Below are 18,000 nucleotides of genomic sequence, written 5' to 3' on the forward strand. Positions count from 1 at the left end.
TTACCTGTGCTGAGTGTGGACCCTCACACCTGTGCCTGGCCTGCAGCAGGAGGGAAGTGCCAGAGGTCAGCACAGGGGGGCCACCTCCAGGGGTCAGCACAGATCTTAGTCTGCAGCAGGGAAGAGAGTCCAGAGTGAGCTCAGCTCCACTTTGGTTTGTACAGTGGTGGCTGCGCCTTACAGAGGGAGAGTGAGGGGGTAGGGATCAGGGACCCTGTAGCATCGGGGGATGCAACGTGAGCCAGGGCCCATCCCCCAGCCGAGCCACCCAGATGGCAGTCACTGAAGGTAGGCTGCTGTCCGCCCATAGACACCGAGGGAGTTAGCTGGACAAGTGTCGATTTGTGGTAGCCTTGAGCCTTCCCAGACAGGCCCTTGGAGCAGGGCCCGGTCACCCCAGGGATGCGGCCTCTGGCTAGCCAGTGCTGTGTGAGCACGTGTCCGTGTCTCGTCAGCCCAACGTGGAACAGAGGCCCGGCTCGCGCTGGGTCGGGGAGAACGGTGTCCCTGTCTAGTTGTGTGCTCATGAGTCAGGTTCCACTGTGAGGCACTCCCACATGTTCTTAGCGTCTGGTGCCGGGTCACCATTGCTGCTCAGTTTGGAGACTCGGTCGAGGTCATAACTGTTTGGAAAGAAAGTGTCTCATTCTTCTGGCAGCGTAGAAGTCTAGCTTCCTGGGTGGCAAACCCCAAGGGGGTTGCAGTGTGGACATAAGTATGCTCCCCAGGCCCTGAATCGAAGCACGGTGGTGTGTAGATGCAGTGTACCCCTGTACAATAGTGTTCTCATGGTGAAAATAAACACAAAGAAACCCAGGCGGTTTTAACAGAGACGTATCAGAGAGGGTCATAAAACTTAGAGGTAACGTACATTGTATGCTGTGAGTGTAGGTAACACTCGTCCATTTCTGGTTTGACTTAAGTTAAACAAGTTTATTTTGTATCACTTAGATGCTTGTTTTTTCCCAGATAAGTTAATGTTTACAAAATATACACCATCTTTGTATATAATAAGTTAGAAAGAAGAAAAACGAGTGCTGTAGAGAGTTTTCAGGTAGCAGAGGAGTGGACTGTGCAAAGGCACCTGTGTCTGCCCTTGTGGAGGCCCCACCCCGGCCCCGCCCCAGCCCCGCCCCCGGCCCCGCCCCCACCCCACCCAGTCCGCCTTGCCTTCCTTCCTGGGCCCCGTCTCCCTGTGTGTGACCGAGTCAGCAGGCGGGGTTGCAGTCAACTGCAGGTGCTCTCTGTGCAGCAGGGCGAGCTTTTGGTGAGCAGCGTGCTGGCAGCTGGCTTTCCGTCTGGGACGCTGCAGCGGGCGCTGCGGTGGAGCAGGCTCTTCCCGGGGACTTCTCTCTCCAACGCACTGTGTTAATGTTTCCAGGACTCCAGTCAGATCGAGCTGTTGAAAGAGCTCATGGACCTCCAGAAGGACATGGTGGTCATGCTGCTGTCCATGCTCGAAGGTAGTGTGACCGTCCCTCTCACTCACGGGCGTTCCTCCGTGTCGTGCACGTCCACAGGGCCTTTGTTCTTCAAGGATCCATGTTTCGGCATGTTGCAGAGAGAGAGGCTTCCACACCAAGATGGGACAGGCGCCTGGGTCCATTGGGGGCTTTACTGCCTTTTCCCAAGTTAGTCTTTAAACAGGAGAAGTGCTGCGTATCTCAGTTTACATGTCTGGAGTGAGACCTGTGGCACTTCACCACTTTTCCTTATGGGGTGCCACCCACGCCCCAGCAGGTGGCCTGGGAAGGTGTGACTTGTCATCAGGGGACCACAGACACGTGGGCGGACTGCAGTTTGCGGTTACTGCGCTACTGAAGGCGGAGATCCCCAGGGTCCTCAGTGGGCCGCAGGCAGGGGCAGCCCCGCCCTCCCCTCTGGAGGCCTCTCTCGGTTTGTCTCCTTTTTTTCTTCTCTACTGCTTTTCTCTTCTAAGCAAGGCAGGCAGCACAGTGGTTGAGGGCTTGACCCCGCTCCCCCATCAGCATTCCCATCCCACTTTCCCACAGTTGCCGTCCAAGCCTCAGACAACTCCAAGTGCAACTTCAAGTGCTGTTCGCTCTGACTTGGCCCGCCCTGCCCTCACTTTGGTCTCTCTGTTGGGGCCCGCTCTGCCCTGTGCACGTTCTGACGGGACAGCCGCCATGCCAGGCCGGGCCGCACAGAGCCACGGTGGCACCAGACCCTAGTGGGCAGCAGCCACTTTACTCCCCCAGCACAGGGTCTTTCTTCCTGACCTGCAGTCAAATGCTAGTCCAAGTGAGAGCAATACCCAGAACGGCAACCATAGCCATAGCCATGACAACATGAAATGAACCTCTTAGAACCTGCCAGCTCCTGACGTAAGTACCGATCCACCCTGACACCAGGTGTCAGAGTCTGATTGTAGCGTCCTCACTTTGCCACGCGAGGGCCCTGCAGTGCAGAGGAGCTGAGAGCTCTGCCCAGGCGGCTCTGCTGGTGGGCTCCAGGCTGGATGCCGCCTGTTTGTGGCCTCTGACCCCAGCGGACCTGCTCCACGGGGCACTCGGACCTCTCACTGCACAGCCTTCCCTGGTCGCCCTTTGTGTTCTGTCGTGCCCTCGGTTCAAGGGAAAAAAGCATATTCTCTGGCCCCGTCATTTAGGATAACACCTGACTTCCTCAGTGTATGGGCAGTCTGCCATTTCCTAACTGTGACCGTTCTGTGCTGTGAAGAACCCCGGCAGACGCTTCCCATCTCACAGCAGAAAGGCCGCGTGAGCAGCTCTCGGGGGGGCCGTTTGGGAACGTTAACTTACCCCACTCAGCCTCAGTTGCCGCAGCAGTAAAATCAGAACGAATAAGACGCGCCTGCCGTACAGACATGTGAACGTTCAGTCAGATGCCATGCGTGACAAATGGTTTTTCTGCCCTCAAGGTCCCTGTAAATCCTTGTTTTTATTATTAACCTGAGGCTGGATTTCAGTTTCCGGCTTTAGGATATACACGTCTGCCCATTCTCTGTATCCTAAAGCGTGATGCTTGTTGGACCAGTCTGAGGGGCGAGCCAGCCTTCGTTCCCAGTCCGTGCACGTCAGTCAGAATGGGGTCTGCAGGTCTGTGTGTGATTGCCGTCCTCATTAACTCTTCGGAGACCCCACACTCTGCGGGGCCGACAGGTGCCGGCTCCGGTGTTCTGTAGCCTGGCGCTGCTCCGCTCGCTGCAGTCACCGGTTTCACCAGGTGTGCTCACTCTGAACCCGTGCCGTTCTCTGCCACCAGGTAACGTTGTCAACGGGACCATCGGCAAGCAGATGGTGGACATGCTTGTGGAGTCTTCCAACAACGTGGAGATGATTCTCAAGTTCTTCAACATGTTCTTAAAACTGAAGGACTTGACGTCTTCTGACACATTTAAGGAATATGACCCTGATGGCAAGGGGGTCATCTCCAAGAGGGACTTCCACAAAGCCATGGAAAGCCACAAGCACTACACGCCGTCGGAGACTGAGTTCCTTCTGTCCTGTGCAGAGACAGATGAAAATGAGACCCTGGACTACGAGGAATTTGTCAAGCGGTTCCACGAACCCGCGAAGGACATCAGCTTTAATGTCGCCGTCCTTCTGACCAACCTCTCGGAGCACATGCCCAACGACACGCGGCTGCAGACCTTCCTGGAGCTGGCGGACAGCGTGCTCAACTACTTCCAGCCCTTCCTGGGCCGCATCGAGATCATGGGCAGTGCCAAGCGCATCGAGAGGGTTTACTTCGAGATCAGCGAGTCCAGCCGGACGCAGTGGGAGAAGCCCCAGGTCAAGGAGTCCAAGAGGCAGTTCATCTTCGACGTGGTCAACGAGGGCGGCGAGAAGGAGAAGATGGAGCTCTTTGTGAACTTCTGCGAGGACACCATCTTCGAAATGCAGCTGGCAGCCCAGATCTCAGAGTCGGACCTGAACGAGAGGTCAGCCAGCAAGGAAGAGAGCGAGAAGGAGCGGCCGGAGGAGCAGGGCCCGGGGATGGGCTTCTTCTCCATCTCGACTGTGCAGGCGGCCCTGCTGGCCCTCAGGTACAACCTCCTGGCCCTCCTGCGCATGCTCAGCCTGAAGAGCCTGAAGAAGCAGATGAAGAAGGTGAAGAAGATGACGCTGAGGGACATGGTGGCAGCACTCTTCTCCTCCTACTGGGGAGTCCTGACCAGCCTCGCGCACTTCGTGGCCAGCGTCCTCCGTGGCTTCTCCCGGGTGGTGGGCGGCCTGCTCCTGGGGGGCAGCCTCGTGGAAGGCGCCAAGAAGATGAGAGTGGCAGAGCTCCTGGCGAACATGCCAGACCCCACGCAGGACGAGGTGAGGGGCGATGGGGAGGAGGCCGAGCGAAGGCCCCTGGAGGCCGCCCTGCCCTCGGAGGACCTCACGGACCTGAAGGAGCTGGCGGAGGAAAGCGACCTCCTCTCGGACATATTCGGCTTGGACCTGAAGAGAGAAGGAGGGCAGTACAAACTCATCCCTCACAACCCGGATGCAGGCCTCAGCGACCTCATGAGCAACCCTGTGCCCCTTCCCGAGGTGCAGGAAAAGTTTCAGGTAAGGTGTCTCTGAGCCGCAGTGCCGCTGGACCCCAGCGGGCCCCGGTGGTCAGCTCTTGCCTACCTGGGGCTCGTGCCAGAGCACATTCAACACGAGATCTGAGTCTCCAAAGAGAATCGTCTGGCTGGTCAGCAGAGCTAGCCTCTGACGATTCTCCACAAATTATTGAATCATCTTAAATACTAGATACCAAGGCAGGTACTCCCCCAAGTGACGGTGGGAAGTGAGGTGGGCGTCCCCCCTGCAGGCATTTCCTGAGCGTTTGCCATGAGTCTGACACTGGGGACCCGGGGAGCTTTAGAGGTCGAGGCTGTGTCCAGTGCTTTTGAACGGCAGCCCAAAAGCATTACGAGACAGAGAAAACAAACAGGACAAAACCAGAAAATTACTAAGTGAACTGGCATAGGCTGTAGATGGCAGAGGCCACGTGGATTGTGGAAGGTTGGCGTGGTTCGGGCGCAGTTAGAGGACCTAAGAAGTGAGGCCCAGGCTGGCCTTGGAGGGTGAGTGAGGTGTGAGCAGGTGTGTGAGGTGAGGGCCGTGTCTCTGCAGTGTGAGTAGACCGGAAGGTGTCCACAGAGTCACCGCTCCTGCCACGGGAGGTGGGGCACGGAGGGGGCGGGAGCACTGGCGCCACCTAGGCAGAGGGCTCCCTAAATGCATCCCAAAGTGACGTGTAACCTGCTTATCTGTTCCCCGTCAACTTTCAAGGAACAGGAGGTGAAAGAGGAGGACAAGGAAGAAAAGGAAGAAAACAAATCGGAACCTGAAAAAGCTGAGTACGTGTGTGTGGTTTCCAGTACTTTCCTTTGGTCCCTTGTGTCCTCTCTTCAGGGGACAGATTGGAGACCTTCTGTCGTCTCTGGGGGCAGGCTCAGCATGAGGACCCCAGTGCGGGGAGAGAGCCTGGGTGCCACCAGCCCAGGCGCCAGGCCGCCTCGTCCTCCCATCCCCTCTGACCCTGCGTCTGTCCTGAGGCAGACAGGCCCCCAGGGTGCCCTGTGGTGCTCGCAGAGGGCAGTCCGGTGGGGCCTCGGTTCAGGTTTATCGCTCACGGTACGTGTGACTCGGTGCTCGGAAAGAGGAGAGGAGACGCGCTTTCTGAAGGCTGTTGCTGCGGGTCCTTGGGGAGCGCTTCCCTCCCAGTGAGGCCAGGGCCACACGCAAGAGACCCGCGCACCCCCTGGCCCACCAGAGGACGGGCAGGTCTGGCGTGGGCCTCAGCACCATCCCTGCCACCCACAGCTGGGGGCACAGCGGGGAGTGCAGCCAGAGGAGCCGGAGAGCTGGGAGGAGTGAGGGAGAGGGGTCCCTTCCTCCTGGCAGCGGCTCCCGCTCCAGCTACAATTTACCCCTTCCCGCACATTTAATTAATTTTACACGCACGGCTTTAAAAACTGGGGAAACCCGATTTGTGATCTCGGACACAGTTGGCTTGCGTCTGCAGAGAGAAGGAGGGCAGTGCAAACCCTTTCCTCACACCCCGAACGCGGGCCTCAGCGACCTCCTGAGCAGCCCCGGGCCCCTCCCGACCAGGCACTCGTGCATGTGGGGCTGCCGTTTTCTCCTCCACTCGGCTCCCTCTGTCCCTGTCCCGCGGCAGTACTGCTCCTTATCATGCCCCGGCGCTGCTGGGCCCGCTGTGACCGTGGCCACGTCAGTGACCACTGCGGGGTGCAGGCATGTGACCGGGTGTGCCGTCGCTTCCTTGTGGTCACTGAGCGTTAAAGACACTGTCAGATAAAGCCCCCACGGGACAGGCTGCGTGTGGGTGGTGTGTAAGTGGGTTTGGGTGTGTGAGCACACATGGACATAAACAGCTTTCAGGGAGGACTGCTATTTTGCAGCTGAAGGGGTTCATGTATCAAATTTTAGTGCTTCTAACTTCATTATTATCTGAAAAGTTAATGTACTGACATCCTTTATGCATGTGAACAGGCAAATGCATATGTCTTTGCTGTTAAGTCCTCAAGGTTAGTCAGCGTCAAGGACTGACCATTAGGTCATAATTTAAAAATAAGGTGCGTTGGAAGTTTTGCTTGTTACTCTCTTTTCAGTAGAATGTTCTGCAGCACAATTGGAAGGAAATGTGCCATGTACAGATACAAGGCACTTCCAGCCTGTGAAATGCTTTTTAGGTTTGAACTTCACGGAATGACTCATTTGCGGGAGGCCACGATAATAGAAATCCTACCCCTAATTCTGAAATTCTGAGTGTTATATTTCATTGGAAAAGAAGGTTTTTAAAGTAATACTGTGATTTAAATATCTGTTTCTTTGTCTGTTTTGGCACAAAACCTGTTTTTCCTTCTATTCCTGGAGGGCTTATGTGCATTCATGTGTCCACAGCGGAGAAGACGGAGAGAAAGAGGAGAAGCCCAAGGACGAGAAAGGCAGGCAGAAGCTCCGGTCGGTACACACACACAGATACGGAGAGCCAGAGGCCCCCGAGTCCGCGTTCTGGAAGAAAATCATAGCTTATCAGCAGAAGCTGCTAGTAAGCCGTTTTGGAATGCGTGTTGGTGTGATTCGCTGTGGGGGAGGACTGAGGCTTGGCAGAGACCTGCGGGCCTGCCCCGCTGATGGGTCGTCAGGGAACCACGTCTGCCCTGCAGGTACGACTGACCTGTTCCCAGTGGCCATGCCCACGGCCTCTGCGCACAGTCAGGTCACCTGGATCCACTGGGCATGGTCACTGCCCACAGCCAGGGCCCAGGACACTTCTGGGCCCCCCTGTGAGGCCCCCCGCAGGGTGGCCGGGGCTCTGCCTCACCGTCTGGCACACAGTGAGGCCGCAGGGCACAGGTGGGCAGACTGATGTTCCTGAGCAGGCTGCTCCGGTTTCCGGAACATCGCCCTTTTATTAAAAGTTCAGTTATAAAAATATCAATGCAATGAGCCAACTTTGCACTAATAATGAGAAGATCTACTCAGATTTATTCTTTAAATGGGAATAAGAAAAAAAAATGAAAGAAGAGAGGGATGATAGGTTTTTCTGTAGTGTCCTATACAAATTTTCAGAAATCTCCCCAATTAATAAAGTACATTTATATTTGGAGAACAACGGAAAAAGTTGCAGTTCTCTATCTCTATTCTCTCTCTATTCATACTCATTCAAGATGGAATTCATGGAAAATTAGTGCGAAAGGCCATAGGTATGTGCATATGTATAAGTACAGGGTGGGCAAAAGTAAGTTTGCAGTTTGTATGCAGGATAGTAAGTGATTGACAAACAAGGATACAGGAACAAGCTGTGTTTTGTGGACTCACTTTTGCCCCGCCTGGTATTCTGCATGGTTTTTAGAGCAGGAAATTTGGGAGGACGAGTGTGTAGAGTAAACCTACAAGAGCTACTGACCAATGAAATCGGACCTGGAAGTTGAGAACAACCCTCCTTTGAAAAAGCCATTTGAAAGGCAAAATCATGGTTGGTGTTTGGTAGCCTTTGGGAATCAAAAATGCAGTTGGGAAACTCACTTTACTTTAGAACCACACCCGTGAGGGGAGCAGGCTGACCCAACAATGCAGTATTCGGACTGCGCCTGTACACGCATCTCTGACGTCTTGCTGTATGATTTATGCGGACACACGCATTTAACTGGCAGTTTTAACTAGGTTTTCTTGGCTGTCTGCCCTTCTCTGTACCATGGAAGGCAGAGTACACTGAGTGCAGCGTGCTGTAGACAGCCCCGCGTGGTCCTATGTGGGCCGGTGACAGTGGCCACGCTGCAGGTGAGGACGGGGTGTGTGCCGGGGCTACAGGTGAGGCCAGTGCTCGACCACAGTGCGGGGAGCACCCTCTGCCTCCGGGCCCACAGGCTCGCTCTCTGTACCGGGACTTTCTCAGCTCACCAGTTGGCATGCTCAGCACTGGGCACAGTCACCTCGTGCCGCCCCCAGCCCTGTGTCTCAGGACTTTGTCACCTCCCAGCTCAGACAGCCAGGTGACTAACTCAGCCTGTCTGACCCAGTTCCACCTTCCAGGGTGAGCCGATGCGACTAACCCAGTTTGGTTGGTGGCCCACTGGGTCCAGTCAGCCGTGGCAGTAAAGGCAAAGTCAAGTGTGGGAAATGACACTACCGACGCAGCCAGTGTGCCCAGAGAGGCCACGAGACGTGTTGTCACTGTGATGTGGCCTATGACACGGAGCCCCTGGCATGCGCACGGGGAAGCCCCACAGACATCTTCCACCTGCCCTGAGAACAAGGGCTGCCCTCCTCCCACCCCCTCCTCAGACTCACTTCCTCTTGAGGTGTTTTCTCTGCACCCGACAGATGGGGCAGAAGATGCTACAGCAGTGGCTAAGTGGGTTGTGCACAGTCCCCAGCAAGGCCCCAGACATCACCGACCTTAGCAGAGACCTGCAAGCTCCGCCTTGCTGCCCCCTAGCACCCACTGTCCCCTCCCTCACTAGCTGGCACCCAGGATCGCCCTGCACTCAGGACTTCACTCTGTGTGCTTGTGCTCGTCTCTCTCTGAGGCACCATTTGTGCCTGCGTCGTCCACCTGACCCTCTCCCTGTGGCCCCCAGGGCTCTGCTCACAGGCTGCCCAGGAGGGACAGCCCTGACCAGCTCTGTGGGCCATCACACCCTCTCCCTAGGCACTGACCTGTTCTCCTCATAGCGTATAGCATTCCCTGAAGTTACGTTTTACCTGTGGGGATTCCTCTTTATCCTTTGTCTCCTCCGTGGGGACCTGGGTTTTCTGATTCACTGTAAATGGTGCTCAACACACACTAGCTGTCTAGGAAGTAGTTTTGGGCAAATGAGTGAGTGCTCTCTCTGATTGTCTGCAAATTTCATGTCAGTCAATTCAGTGACCTATCTGTTTCTTTCCACCCTCAGAACTATTTTGCTCGCAACTTTTACAACATGAGAATGTTAGCCTTATTTGTCGCGTTCGCAATCAATTTCATCCTCCTCTTCTATAAGGTACGTGCAACTTAGTCCTTTCACGACCAGTACGAGGCTATCAAATTGGTGTGCAGGTTCAGAGACCTCCTAGCAGGCACACCTAGCCCTATTCTAAAGCACACTTTGATGGAGGAGGAGCCGAAAGCCCAGGCATGTCCCTGGATGTGAGGCGGGGCAGGTGTGTCCCTCCCGACCCTGTGAGCTTGCGGGCTGGCGGAGGGTCACCGGCAGCATCCTGGGCCCAGTCAGTGCTACAGGGTCAGCAGAGGGTCACCGGCAGCATCCTGGGCCCAGTCAGTGCTGCAGGGTCAGCAGAGGGTCACCGGCAGCATCCCCAGGCTCACTCGGCTCAGCACTACATTCACTTTTCTTCGTCACCAAGAAGGTGGCTGAGCCGCCTCATTTCCCCACTTGTGCTGATCCCCACGACTCCTGGTTACCGAGAAGGGGGGCCCAGGAGTGTCCATTATCTGCCACAGGGCTGCAGGAGCCATCTCTATTGTGCCGGGCGCCCACCCAGCGCTGTCGGAAAAGACTGGGTTCCCACTGTTTTTGTTCGCGCCGATGCTGTAGAGGAAGCGAACTGACTGCACTTTAAATGGTTTGAATCAGGTGTCCACTTCTTCTGTGGTTGAAGGAAAGGAGCTCCCCCCTCGCAGCGCAAGTGGAAACACCAGAGTGGGCGTCCTGGACAGCGGCCCTGACAGCAGCCCGCCGGGCGCGGCGGCCGTGCACTACGTGCTGGAGGAGAGCAGTGGCTACATGGAGCCCGCCCTGCGCATCCTGGCCGTGCTGCACACCGTCATCGCCTTCTTCTGCATCATTGGCTACTACTGCTTGAAAGTAAGGCAGCAGGACGAGGTCCCCGTGCATCTGTCTGTCCATGCACACAGGTCTGCTGCAGGCTGTGCTTCTGGGGGAGTGGGTTTTGAGACGCAAGCAGCTCATTGGGAATGTTCCAAAAATCAGCCTGTGTGGGACAAGGGGAGATTGCAGGAGGTGCTGGGGGAATGCGGGCTGCAGGGCAGACGCGCAGGGCAGGCCTGGCCCAACTCTGGCAGCTGGGTGTGCTGGGCTGGGACCTTGGGGCCTGGCCTTGTGGACTCCACACTCACAGGCTCGGGCTGCAGGCTGCCCTGGGAAGTGCGGTGGCCTTGGGCGGTATGACTGCAGCTTCCTTTCAGACATTGGTAATTGTTCCCCCACAACCTGACCCCACAGAAGTGGCCCGTCGCTGTGTCTGCTGGCAGTGCTCCATGTCTTAGGAATCAGAGAAATACATTGTTCAAACCCAGCGGTTGGTTGCTCTGATATTAGGGATGCACCTGCTGCCATCCTGGGCAGAGGTGCTTTCCAGTTTGTCTCACTTCCCCAGAGGATCATGCAGCTGCTCCTAGAACCTCCAGGGAACAGTGTCATTTGGTGCATGGCACTCAGAACGGGGTCTGAGGCGCAGGGTCACCCGCTTCCTCTGTGGACCTCTTCATCTTTCCCCAGTGAGACTCCTCTTCACTGTAATGCCTTCTCCTCACTGCCCCTGCCCCCTGCCCCTGCGGAGCAGCTTCTAGAACTTCTGAAAAACCAGGGCCCAGTGTCTGAGACCAGACTGTGACGTTTCTTCAGGAACTTCTCTCAACCGCTCTCCTTCCCTTGTTTTATGGGGGAGACCCAGGGATGCTTCCAGAATGGATGCACCTCTTTTGCGTGAAGTCCGTGCATGTGAAAAGGGAGTCAGTGTGTTCTGGAGCCATGTTGAAAAACAAAGAGATTTTCTGATGTTGAAATTAAAATTTACTTCAAATGAGCATGTGGGCACACCAAGCAAGGAATTATTAATTTACTGTTTTTCCAAAACCTCTAGATGCTTCCTTCTGCCTAAAATACAGCTGATTTACTTTCATTCAGTTTCTACCACCCTGGAGGTAAACAGGAAGTATTTCTTCCCAAAGGCCGTGCTGCAGTGAGAGTGACCGCACACCAGGCCAGGAAATCTAAACTGATCTAACGTTTATTTCCCAAATGTAGGTCCCGCTGGTTATTTTTAAGCGTGAAAAGGAAGTAGCTCGAAAATTGGAGTTTGATGGGCTTTATATTACAGAACAGCCTTCGGAAGATGATATTAAAGGCCAGTGGGATAGACTCGTGATCAACACACAGTGAGTAAAGAATATATGAGACATTTCAGTGCTCACAGCTTTCCAAACATGAAACACTTGGCTGGGGTTGCCTGCAGCTCTTTTGGAAGTTTAGCAGAAGTGATTAATGGGTATATATTCAGCCAAGAAAATCAAAAGGCTCAGCGCTGTCAGCCCCTTGATGGAGCCCATCAGTTTTTGCCATCTGTGTTCCTAATTCCTTGATCAGAAGGGACTTTGAGTCTGTCCCCACAGCCCTGGTGGAACTCTGCCGCCATCACTCAGCCTTCAGAGCAGCTCGCAGCTAGAGCACAGGGCGGGGCTGGGGGATAGGGCTTTGGGGCACAGAGCCTGCAGGGCAGGGTTATCTCCTCCAGAGGCGCAGAAGAAGCAACATCTTCTCATTAGGGTAGGAGGTGTGGCATTAAAGGCAAGGAAATTGAATTCCGCACTTCAGTGTATCCACATCGTGAACTTTCAGTTGGTGCCATCAAGCAGCCTGGCCTAAAACCAGCCGAGCACTATGGTGTGTGCAACGTAAGACAGAAAACATGCTTTTCTGTGCACTGATTGTTTAGCCATGTAAGATCACGGTCTAGGCTCCTGGCTGCTGTGCCAGGTGTAACCCCGTCGCAGAGTACAAGTTTCCACCATTAAAAGTGTTAATGATGCAGTAGCTTGTGGCCCTCAAAATACCTTCTTTTTATTGTGATTAGTTCTGCTTATTTTTAAAAAATTACCATTTCCAGTAAGTTCTGGGTTTTCAAATGGGGGGGATTTGTGTGTGGATGATCCCATGAATGTTGACTCTAAACGCTCCGTGCCGTGTTTAGCAACCCTAGCTGTCAACACTGCATCAAACCAAGCCTGTCCTTTCGGCGCCTCTGTGTTGGGCAGGGGCAGCGTCAGGCCGAGGCCCGCCGCCCCAGTTTTCTGGGGGTGAGTGGTGCTGATGAGGGCCTTTCCACTTCACAGGAAAACAGTGTCAGGTTTTTCGATACTTTACAGGCACTCGACAAAGCAGTCTGTATATTGATATTGACACACTGCAAATAAATAAAAAACAGAACTAGTTGGCTTATTAATGAATATGCTCATGTTCTTCTCCAGTAAAATATTAGCTGAGAGCCTTTTCGCGAGTTACATGTATATACAGGGTGAGCAAAAGTAAGTTTACAGTTGTAAAAACACAAAATAGAGATTTTTCTAGTATTATTTATTAATTATCATATTATGTATTTGTATTATAACTGTAAGCCTACTTTTGCCCACCCCTGTATTTATATGCTAATATTTAAAATGATATTCAATATACTGGTCATGTAGAAAAATTATAGGACAAGATAAATGGCAGACAAATTCTAATTTTTGTGAATGGAAGAAGTGTTTTTGTATTATGTTAAATATTTTGTATATTTTAAACAGTACATTGTTGTTCTTAAAATGACACGCTTTTACTTATATGCTTTTATATCTTTTAGGTCATTTCCCAACAACTACTGGGACAAATTTGTTAAAAGAAAGGTAATGCTTCTTAGAAGGAATACATTTGTTATTTTTCCCCAAAAGCGGAGCTCAGATTTGAACCAGTGTGGCTCATACAGGGAATGAGGTGCGGGGTGCGCGCTGTGCGGGTCGGCGCCATTTCACGTGCGGGGCGTTGGCACGTGAAGCTCACCCCTTGTGCGGGAGGATCCCGCCCTCCCGCCCGTGCTCCGACTCAGGCAGTGCAGACGTGCGCAGCACGCTCAGGGACCGGGACCAGCGGGCGTTTTCCTTGAGGTTGCTCGGGGACCTACAGGGCTCAAGGCCGTTTGCCAGGAGACAGCTGATAAGTGACCAGAGGCGGGATCTCCTTTACACTGAAGAGGGGAAGTTGTTGCCTGGCAACAAAGAATCGTATTTCCTTAATACAAGCGATAAAGATCTTATTTTTGTGAAGTTTGGTTCTCCTGACTCAGACTGCACCAGGGCAGGTGGGAAGAACTCTGAGCCGGCTGTGGCAGGGGTTCAGGGGTTCGGAGCGTCGTCCCTTACACCTAACGGTGTGGGTGCGATCGCAGATCAGGGTGCATACCAAGCTTGCGGGTTCGATCCCCGGGCACGTATGGGAGGCGACAGACAGATGTTTCTTTCTCACATCAGTGTCTCTCTTTCTTTCTCTCTCCCTCTCCCTACCCCTTCATTTCTCTCTAAAATCAATAAACATATCCTGGGGTGAGGATTATTTTTTAAAAAAGCCCACAATGTTGAGACAGCTCAGCTTTGGACTGGGGCACGAAACCCGAAGCCGTGATCTTCGGGTCCAGGAGCATCCCTGCCCTTCCTACCCGCGGACTTTCCTGTAGAAAACCCTTTCACGGACGCGGTGCGTGTGCCGCCGCGCCTGCGCAGTGGGAAGCTCGGCAGCAGCTGCCTTCGAGCTTCTCCTCCCTTTGAGCCCCTCCAGTGGCCAGACTGACTGTACCGCCCCCGCGCGGGGCGGAGCTGAGCTCCGTCCGAGCCAGGCAAGGTGGCGCGGGACTGGTTGGCAAGAGTGGCTCCCCTTAGGTGCACACGCTCTGCGCTGCTCCGCCGCCTGGTTGGCGACAGGCAGCCACAGACTTTTTGTGACCAACTTGAGGGCACTTACAGCGCTTGCATCTGGAGTTTAAATCAAGTACATCATTAACCACGTTGGCTTTTTATTTTAAATAACAAGACTTTCTGGGTGAAAGGAGCAGGACGTCTGTTGATTTTTATTTTGGTGTAAGTTTTTATCTCCTTGTGACTTAGCATGTTGAGTAACATTGAGCAACTTCTTAGGCGACAGCTTTAAAAGAATAATCTTAAAATAATTTTAGGTAGAAAATTTGAATATTTTATTTTCATTAATTAACAGAATAGAACTTTCTACATTATTAAAGCAAGAGTTTCTCTGAAGGAAACTATATATTCAGAGTTGAATAAATGGATAGATTGTAACTGCAGCCCAGACCGTCCATGGTCCTGCCGTGGTCCCCAGCCTGGTCTCTGGGGAATGGGCGCAAACAGTCCACTGAGAATCCCCTCAGACCAGCCGTGTTTCATGCCATAAGAATAATGCAAGCATCTTGTTTTAATTAACCTAAATAATCTGTGCTCATAGGCTTCTCAACTGCCATTGTTTTTTTACATTTTCTTTTCATTTACCTGGTTGCATACATTCAGAAAAGGCCAGTTTTTATTTCTGCTAAGCCATCTGTGTGTTTTTCGTTCATCCTTTCTAATCTTAACTCCCCTCCCCTCTTCCCTCTTTCTCGTTTGCTGTGCTTCTCTGTATTTCTGTTCCTTCTTTCCTGCCCCCTTCTGCTACAGTTCACTCTCCTCCTGCTCTGTGTTCATTACTTTTCCTGTTTCCTCCCGTTTTCGCGGTTGTTTGGGACGTCTAAGGACTGACCTGAAAGCGTGATGCACAGGTAAAGCCAGGCAAGCGTGACAGAGGACAGAGGGCCGAGGGGCTGCTCAGAGTGGTTCTAACTACACACACAGAACCGGCACTAGACGGGAATTAAGCCGAGGACTAGAGGATGGTGCCGGGGCCGTACAGGCATCACTGAGGAATTGCTGCAGTCGGGGTAGCATGGGGCAGGCTGTGGCAGCGAGTGCAGGGTCTGCACAGGGGTCTGCACAGCGGTGCTGCCTGACCCCAGCTCGTCCCAAACTCAGTGTCCTTGGTGTTTTCTATTTTACAAGATACATTTCTTAATCTGCAGAATACAATGCTAACAACACAAGAGTTACACACTGTGACAGTCCCATGAGGGAAAGCACGTCAAGTTCTTAGCATAATTCCTGGCACAAAGTACGAATTTGGTAAATGTTTCTTTTAGTCCAGTTCCTCCTACTTCTTTGCCCACATACTTTGGCCCATGCTCTTCCTCTCCCGTGCCTTCCTCTCTTGAATTAGAAGTCTCGTTCCTCAGACAGGTCTTAGGTACAGGCTGTGGGTTTGCTTGGCTCTGGAGCAGGGCGATCCCATGTCGACGCATGGCTGTTGGCACCAGTTCCACACTGACAGGGATCTTCAGTTTGGGGCACCGTGAAGGAGTGAAGCTCGTCAGGGCCCACGGCTCAGTCCGGACCCTCACAGCAGGGCTGTGAGGACTAAATGGCAATGGGGCAGCTCAGTGGGGCCACGGCTCAGTCCTGAAGCAGCGCAGCTGAGGCTGCAGGCAGCCCTGGGGTGAGGCAGCCTGGGCGAGGCTCCACACCACTAGAGGGCTTTGTCCCACTTTGCTCTGAACAGACACCTTCAGGGTTTCATCTTTGGTGTTTCAGCTCCAGCAGGTGTCCTCTGTGGAAAGGGAAAGCATGCTCTCTGAGACAGGGGAGCTAACATACAGAGAGAAGTCCTTGTCCCTGTCCCTGATGGGTCCATCCTCATGCAAATGAGGACTCCAAATCATCACAGTTTGATTGGTCCAAAATGTACTGCCTTGATTGGTCAGAACGGAGCCTCTGCAGTTGGTCAGTAAAGATGCTGATGGGGCTATAGCTGCACAGCTGCAATTGGATGGGGAAGGTCAGTTCTGCTGGTTGAAATAGGATTCCAGGAACTCCTCCCTGAGGCGGGGCTCAGGTGGCAGGAACAGGGTGCAGGCAGGTAGTTCAGTGCAGAGGCAGGCGCAGCCCCCTTTCTGCCTGAAGTGCGGTTTGTGTGAGAGGCCTCCGTGCAGAAATGGCTGCTAGGCTCTGTTTTATAAATCTGAGCTCAGTTATCCACTGGAAGCCCTTCTTAGCTGGCATGTTCTTTTTGCAGATTCACAGCCATAAACTAGATTTTTTTAAAGATTTTATTTATTTTTAGAAGGGAAGGGAAGAAGAGAGGGAGAGAAACATCAGTGTGTGGTTGCCTCTCACGTGTCTTCCACTGGGAACTGGCCTGCAACTCAGGCATGTGCCCTGATTGGGAACTGAACCCCGATGTTTTGATTCACAGGCCTGTGCTCAATCCACTGAGCCATACCAGCCAGGGCTCATAAACTAGATTTTTAAGTGGACTTCCAAATAAGACAAATATACAGTAGCTATGAAAGTAATTAGATGTTTGTGTGCATATCGACACATAGATGTAGCTCCTTGATGGCTGAGGCTTTCTTCCTGTCTCCTAGGTTATGGATAAATATGGAGAGTTTTATGGCAGGGACCGGATTAGTGAGCTGCTGGGCATGGACAAAGCGGCTCTGGACTTCAGTGACGCTCGGGAGAAGAAGAAGCCGAAGAAAGACAGCTCCCTGTCGGCCGTGTGAGTGTCGCCCCCCCTGTCCCTGTGAAAGGAGAAACAGCCGAGCAGTCTGAACTTGCAGGGCCCCGGTGTCCTTATTTAGGGTCGGGGACCAGGGAAACGAGACACATGCAGGGTGGACATAGCGTCCACCCTGTACCCCTGGCTGTTTTGAGCTGTGGAACGACTGGCTTCTTTTCTATTAATTTTTGAAGATTCCTATTTTGTTATTTACATAAGGCAAAAAAGTGTTCTTAATTGAATTTGCCTTTCCTGTCTTTAAATGCCACTTAAGTCAAAGTAAAACATGCAAAAGTGCAATATACCACTTTATTTTCTGATACTTCTTTGTTTGAAGTTAATTTTCATAAGTTTAAAAGGGGAACAATGTAGCCCTTTCAATAGAAAAGTGCAAAGTTCATTTTATTTAGTTATTGTATTTTATTTAAATAGCAAAGATTTGTATGTCAGAAACATTATGCTACTGTATCATTGTTTGGGAAGTTCACTAAGTACTTTTAATATACTTCTTGCATGAAATAATACTATATCACGATGTGCTCTGAAGATGTCAACCGCTGAATTGAATTCACCAGAGACTGATTTACACGCTCACACGTACAGACACATATATTGTGAATGCACACATGTATATTGTGAGTGCACACATGTGAGTGAGGTCTGTCTAGAAGGTGTCCAGTCCTGTAATGTGAAAAGTAGAGATATTTATTGAAGAAGATACAAGATACAAGAAACACTGTACATAGGACAATGATGCCTCAGTCCCCTTCAGAGTAGGCATCTTGGGACCTCACACAGTTCTCCCAGTCGCCATCATCTGCCCCGTCGTATTTTCCTGAATCTCATCAATGGTCTGAAATCTCTTCCCTCTCAAAGGTGATTTTACTTTTGGGAAAACCCAGAAGTCACAGGGTGCCAAATCTGGGCTGTAAAGGTCTGAATCACCTGGATGATTTGATGTTTCTTCAAAAACCTCTGCACAAAACATGATGCATGAGCAGGCACATTGTTGTAAGGAAGCTGCCAATCACCAGTTGCCCACAGCTGCACTTTCCTGAATCATCTGAATAGTTTCCATGGAGGAATGTTCAAGCTTAATGCAAAATTTGATGCAGATTTGTTGCTGTACTCTCTCA

At 52.4% G+C, this 18,000-nt stretch overlaps 1 protein-coding gene across 2 annotated transcripts in view; it reads left to right on the forward strand.

Annotated features, from left to right (window-relative positions):
- The window catches only part of RYR2 (ryanodine receptor 2), a 544,399-nt gene that overhangs the window by 501,323 nt on the left and 25,076 nt on the right, over nucleotides 1–18,000 (forward strand). For both annotated transcript variants that reach the window (XM_053667877.1, XM_053667878.1), the window contains exons 88-96: nucleotides 1,382–1,463; nucleotides 3,247–4,544; nucleotides 5,259–5,326; nucleotides 6,897–7,044; nucleotides 9,395–9,481; nucleotides 10,076–10,306; nucleotides 11,489–11,619; nucleotides 13,080–13,122; nucleotides 16,731–16,864. In XM_053667877.1, coding sequence (XP_053523852.1) covers nucleotides 1,382–1,463; nucleotides 3,247–4,544; nucleotides 5,259–5,326; nucleotides 6,897–7,044; nucleotides 9,395–9,481; nucleotides 10,076–10,306; nucleotides 11,489–11,619; nucleotides 13,080–13,122; nucleotides 16,731–16,864 — 2,222 coding nt within the window. The remainder of the gene's footprint in view (nucleotides 1–1,381; nucleotides 1,464–3,246; nucleotides 4,545–5,258; nucleotides 5,327–6,896; nucleotides 7,045–9,394; nucleotides 9,482–10,075; nucleotides 10,307–11,488; nucleotides 11,620–13,079; nucleotides 13,123–16,730; nucleotides 16,865–18,000) is intronic.

Source organism: Artibeus jamaicensis, unplaced genomic scaffold (genome assembly GCF_021234435.1).
Source record: "Artibeus jamaicensis isolate MK-2021 breed Jamaican fruit bat unplaced genomic scaffold, CSHL_Jam_final contig_473, whole genome shotgun sequence".
NCBI classification, from domain to species: Eukaryota; Metazoa; Chordata; class Mammalia; order Chiroptera; family Phyllostomidae; genus Artibeus; species Artibeus jamaicensis.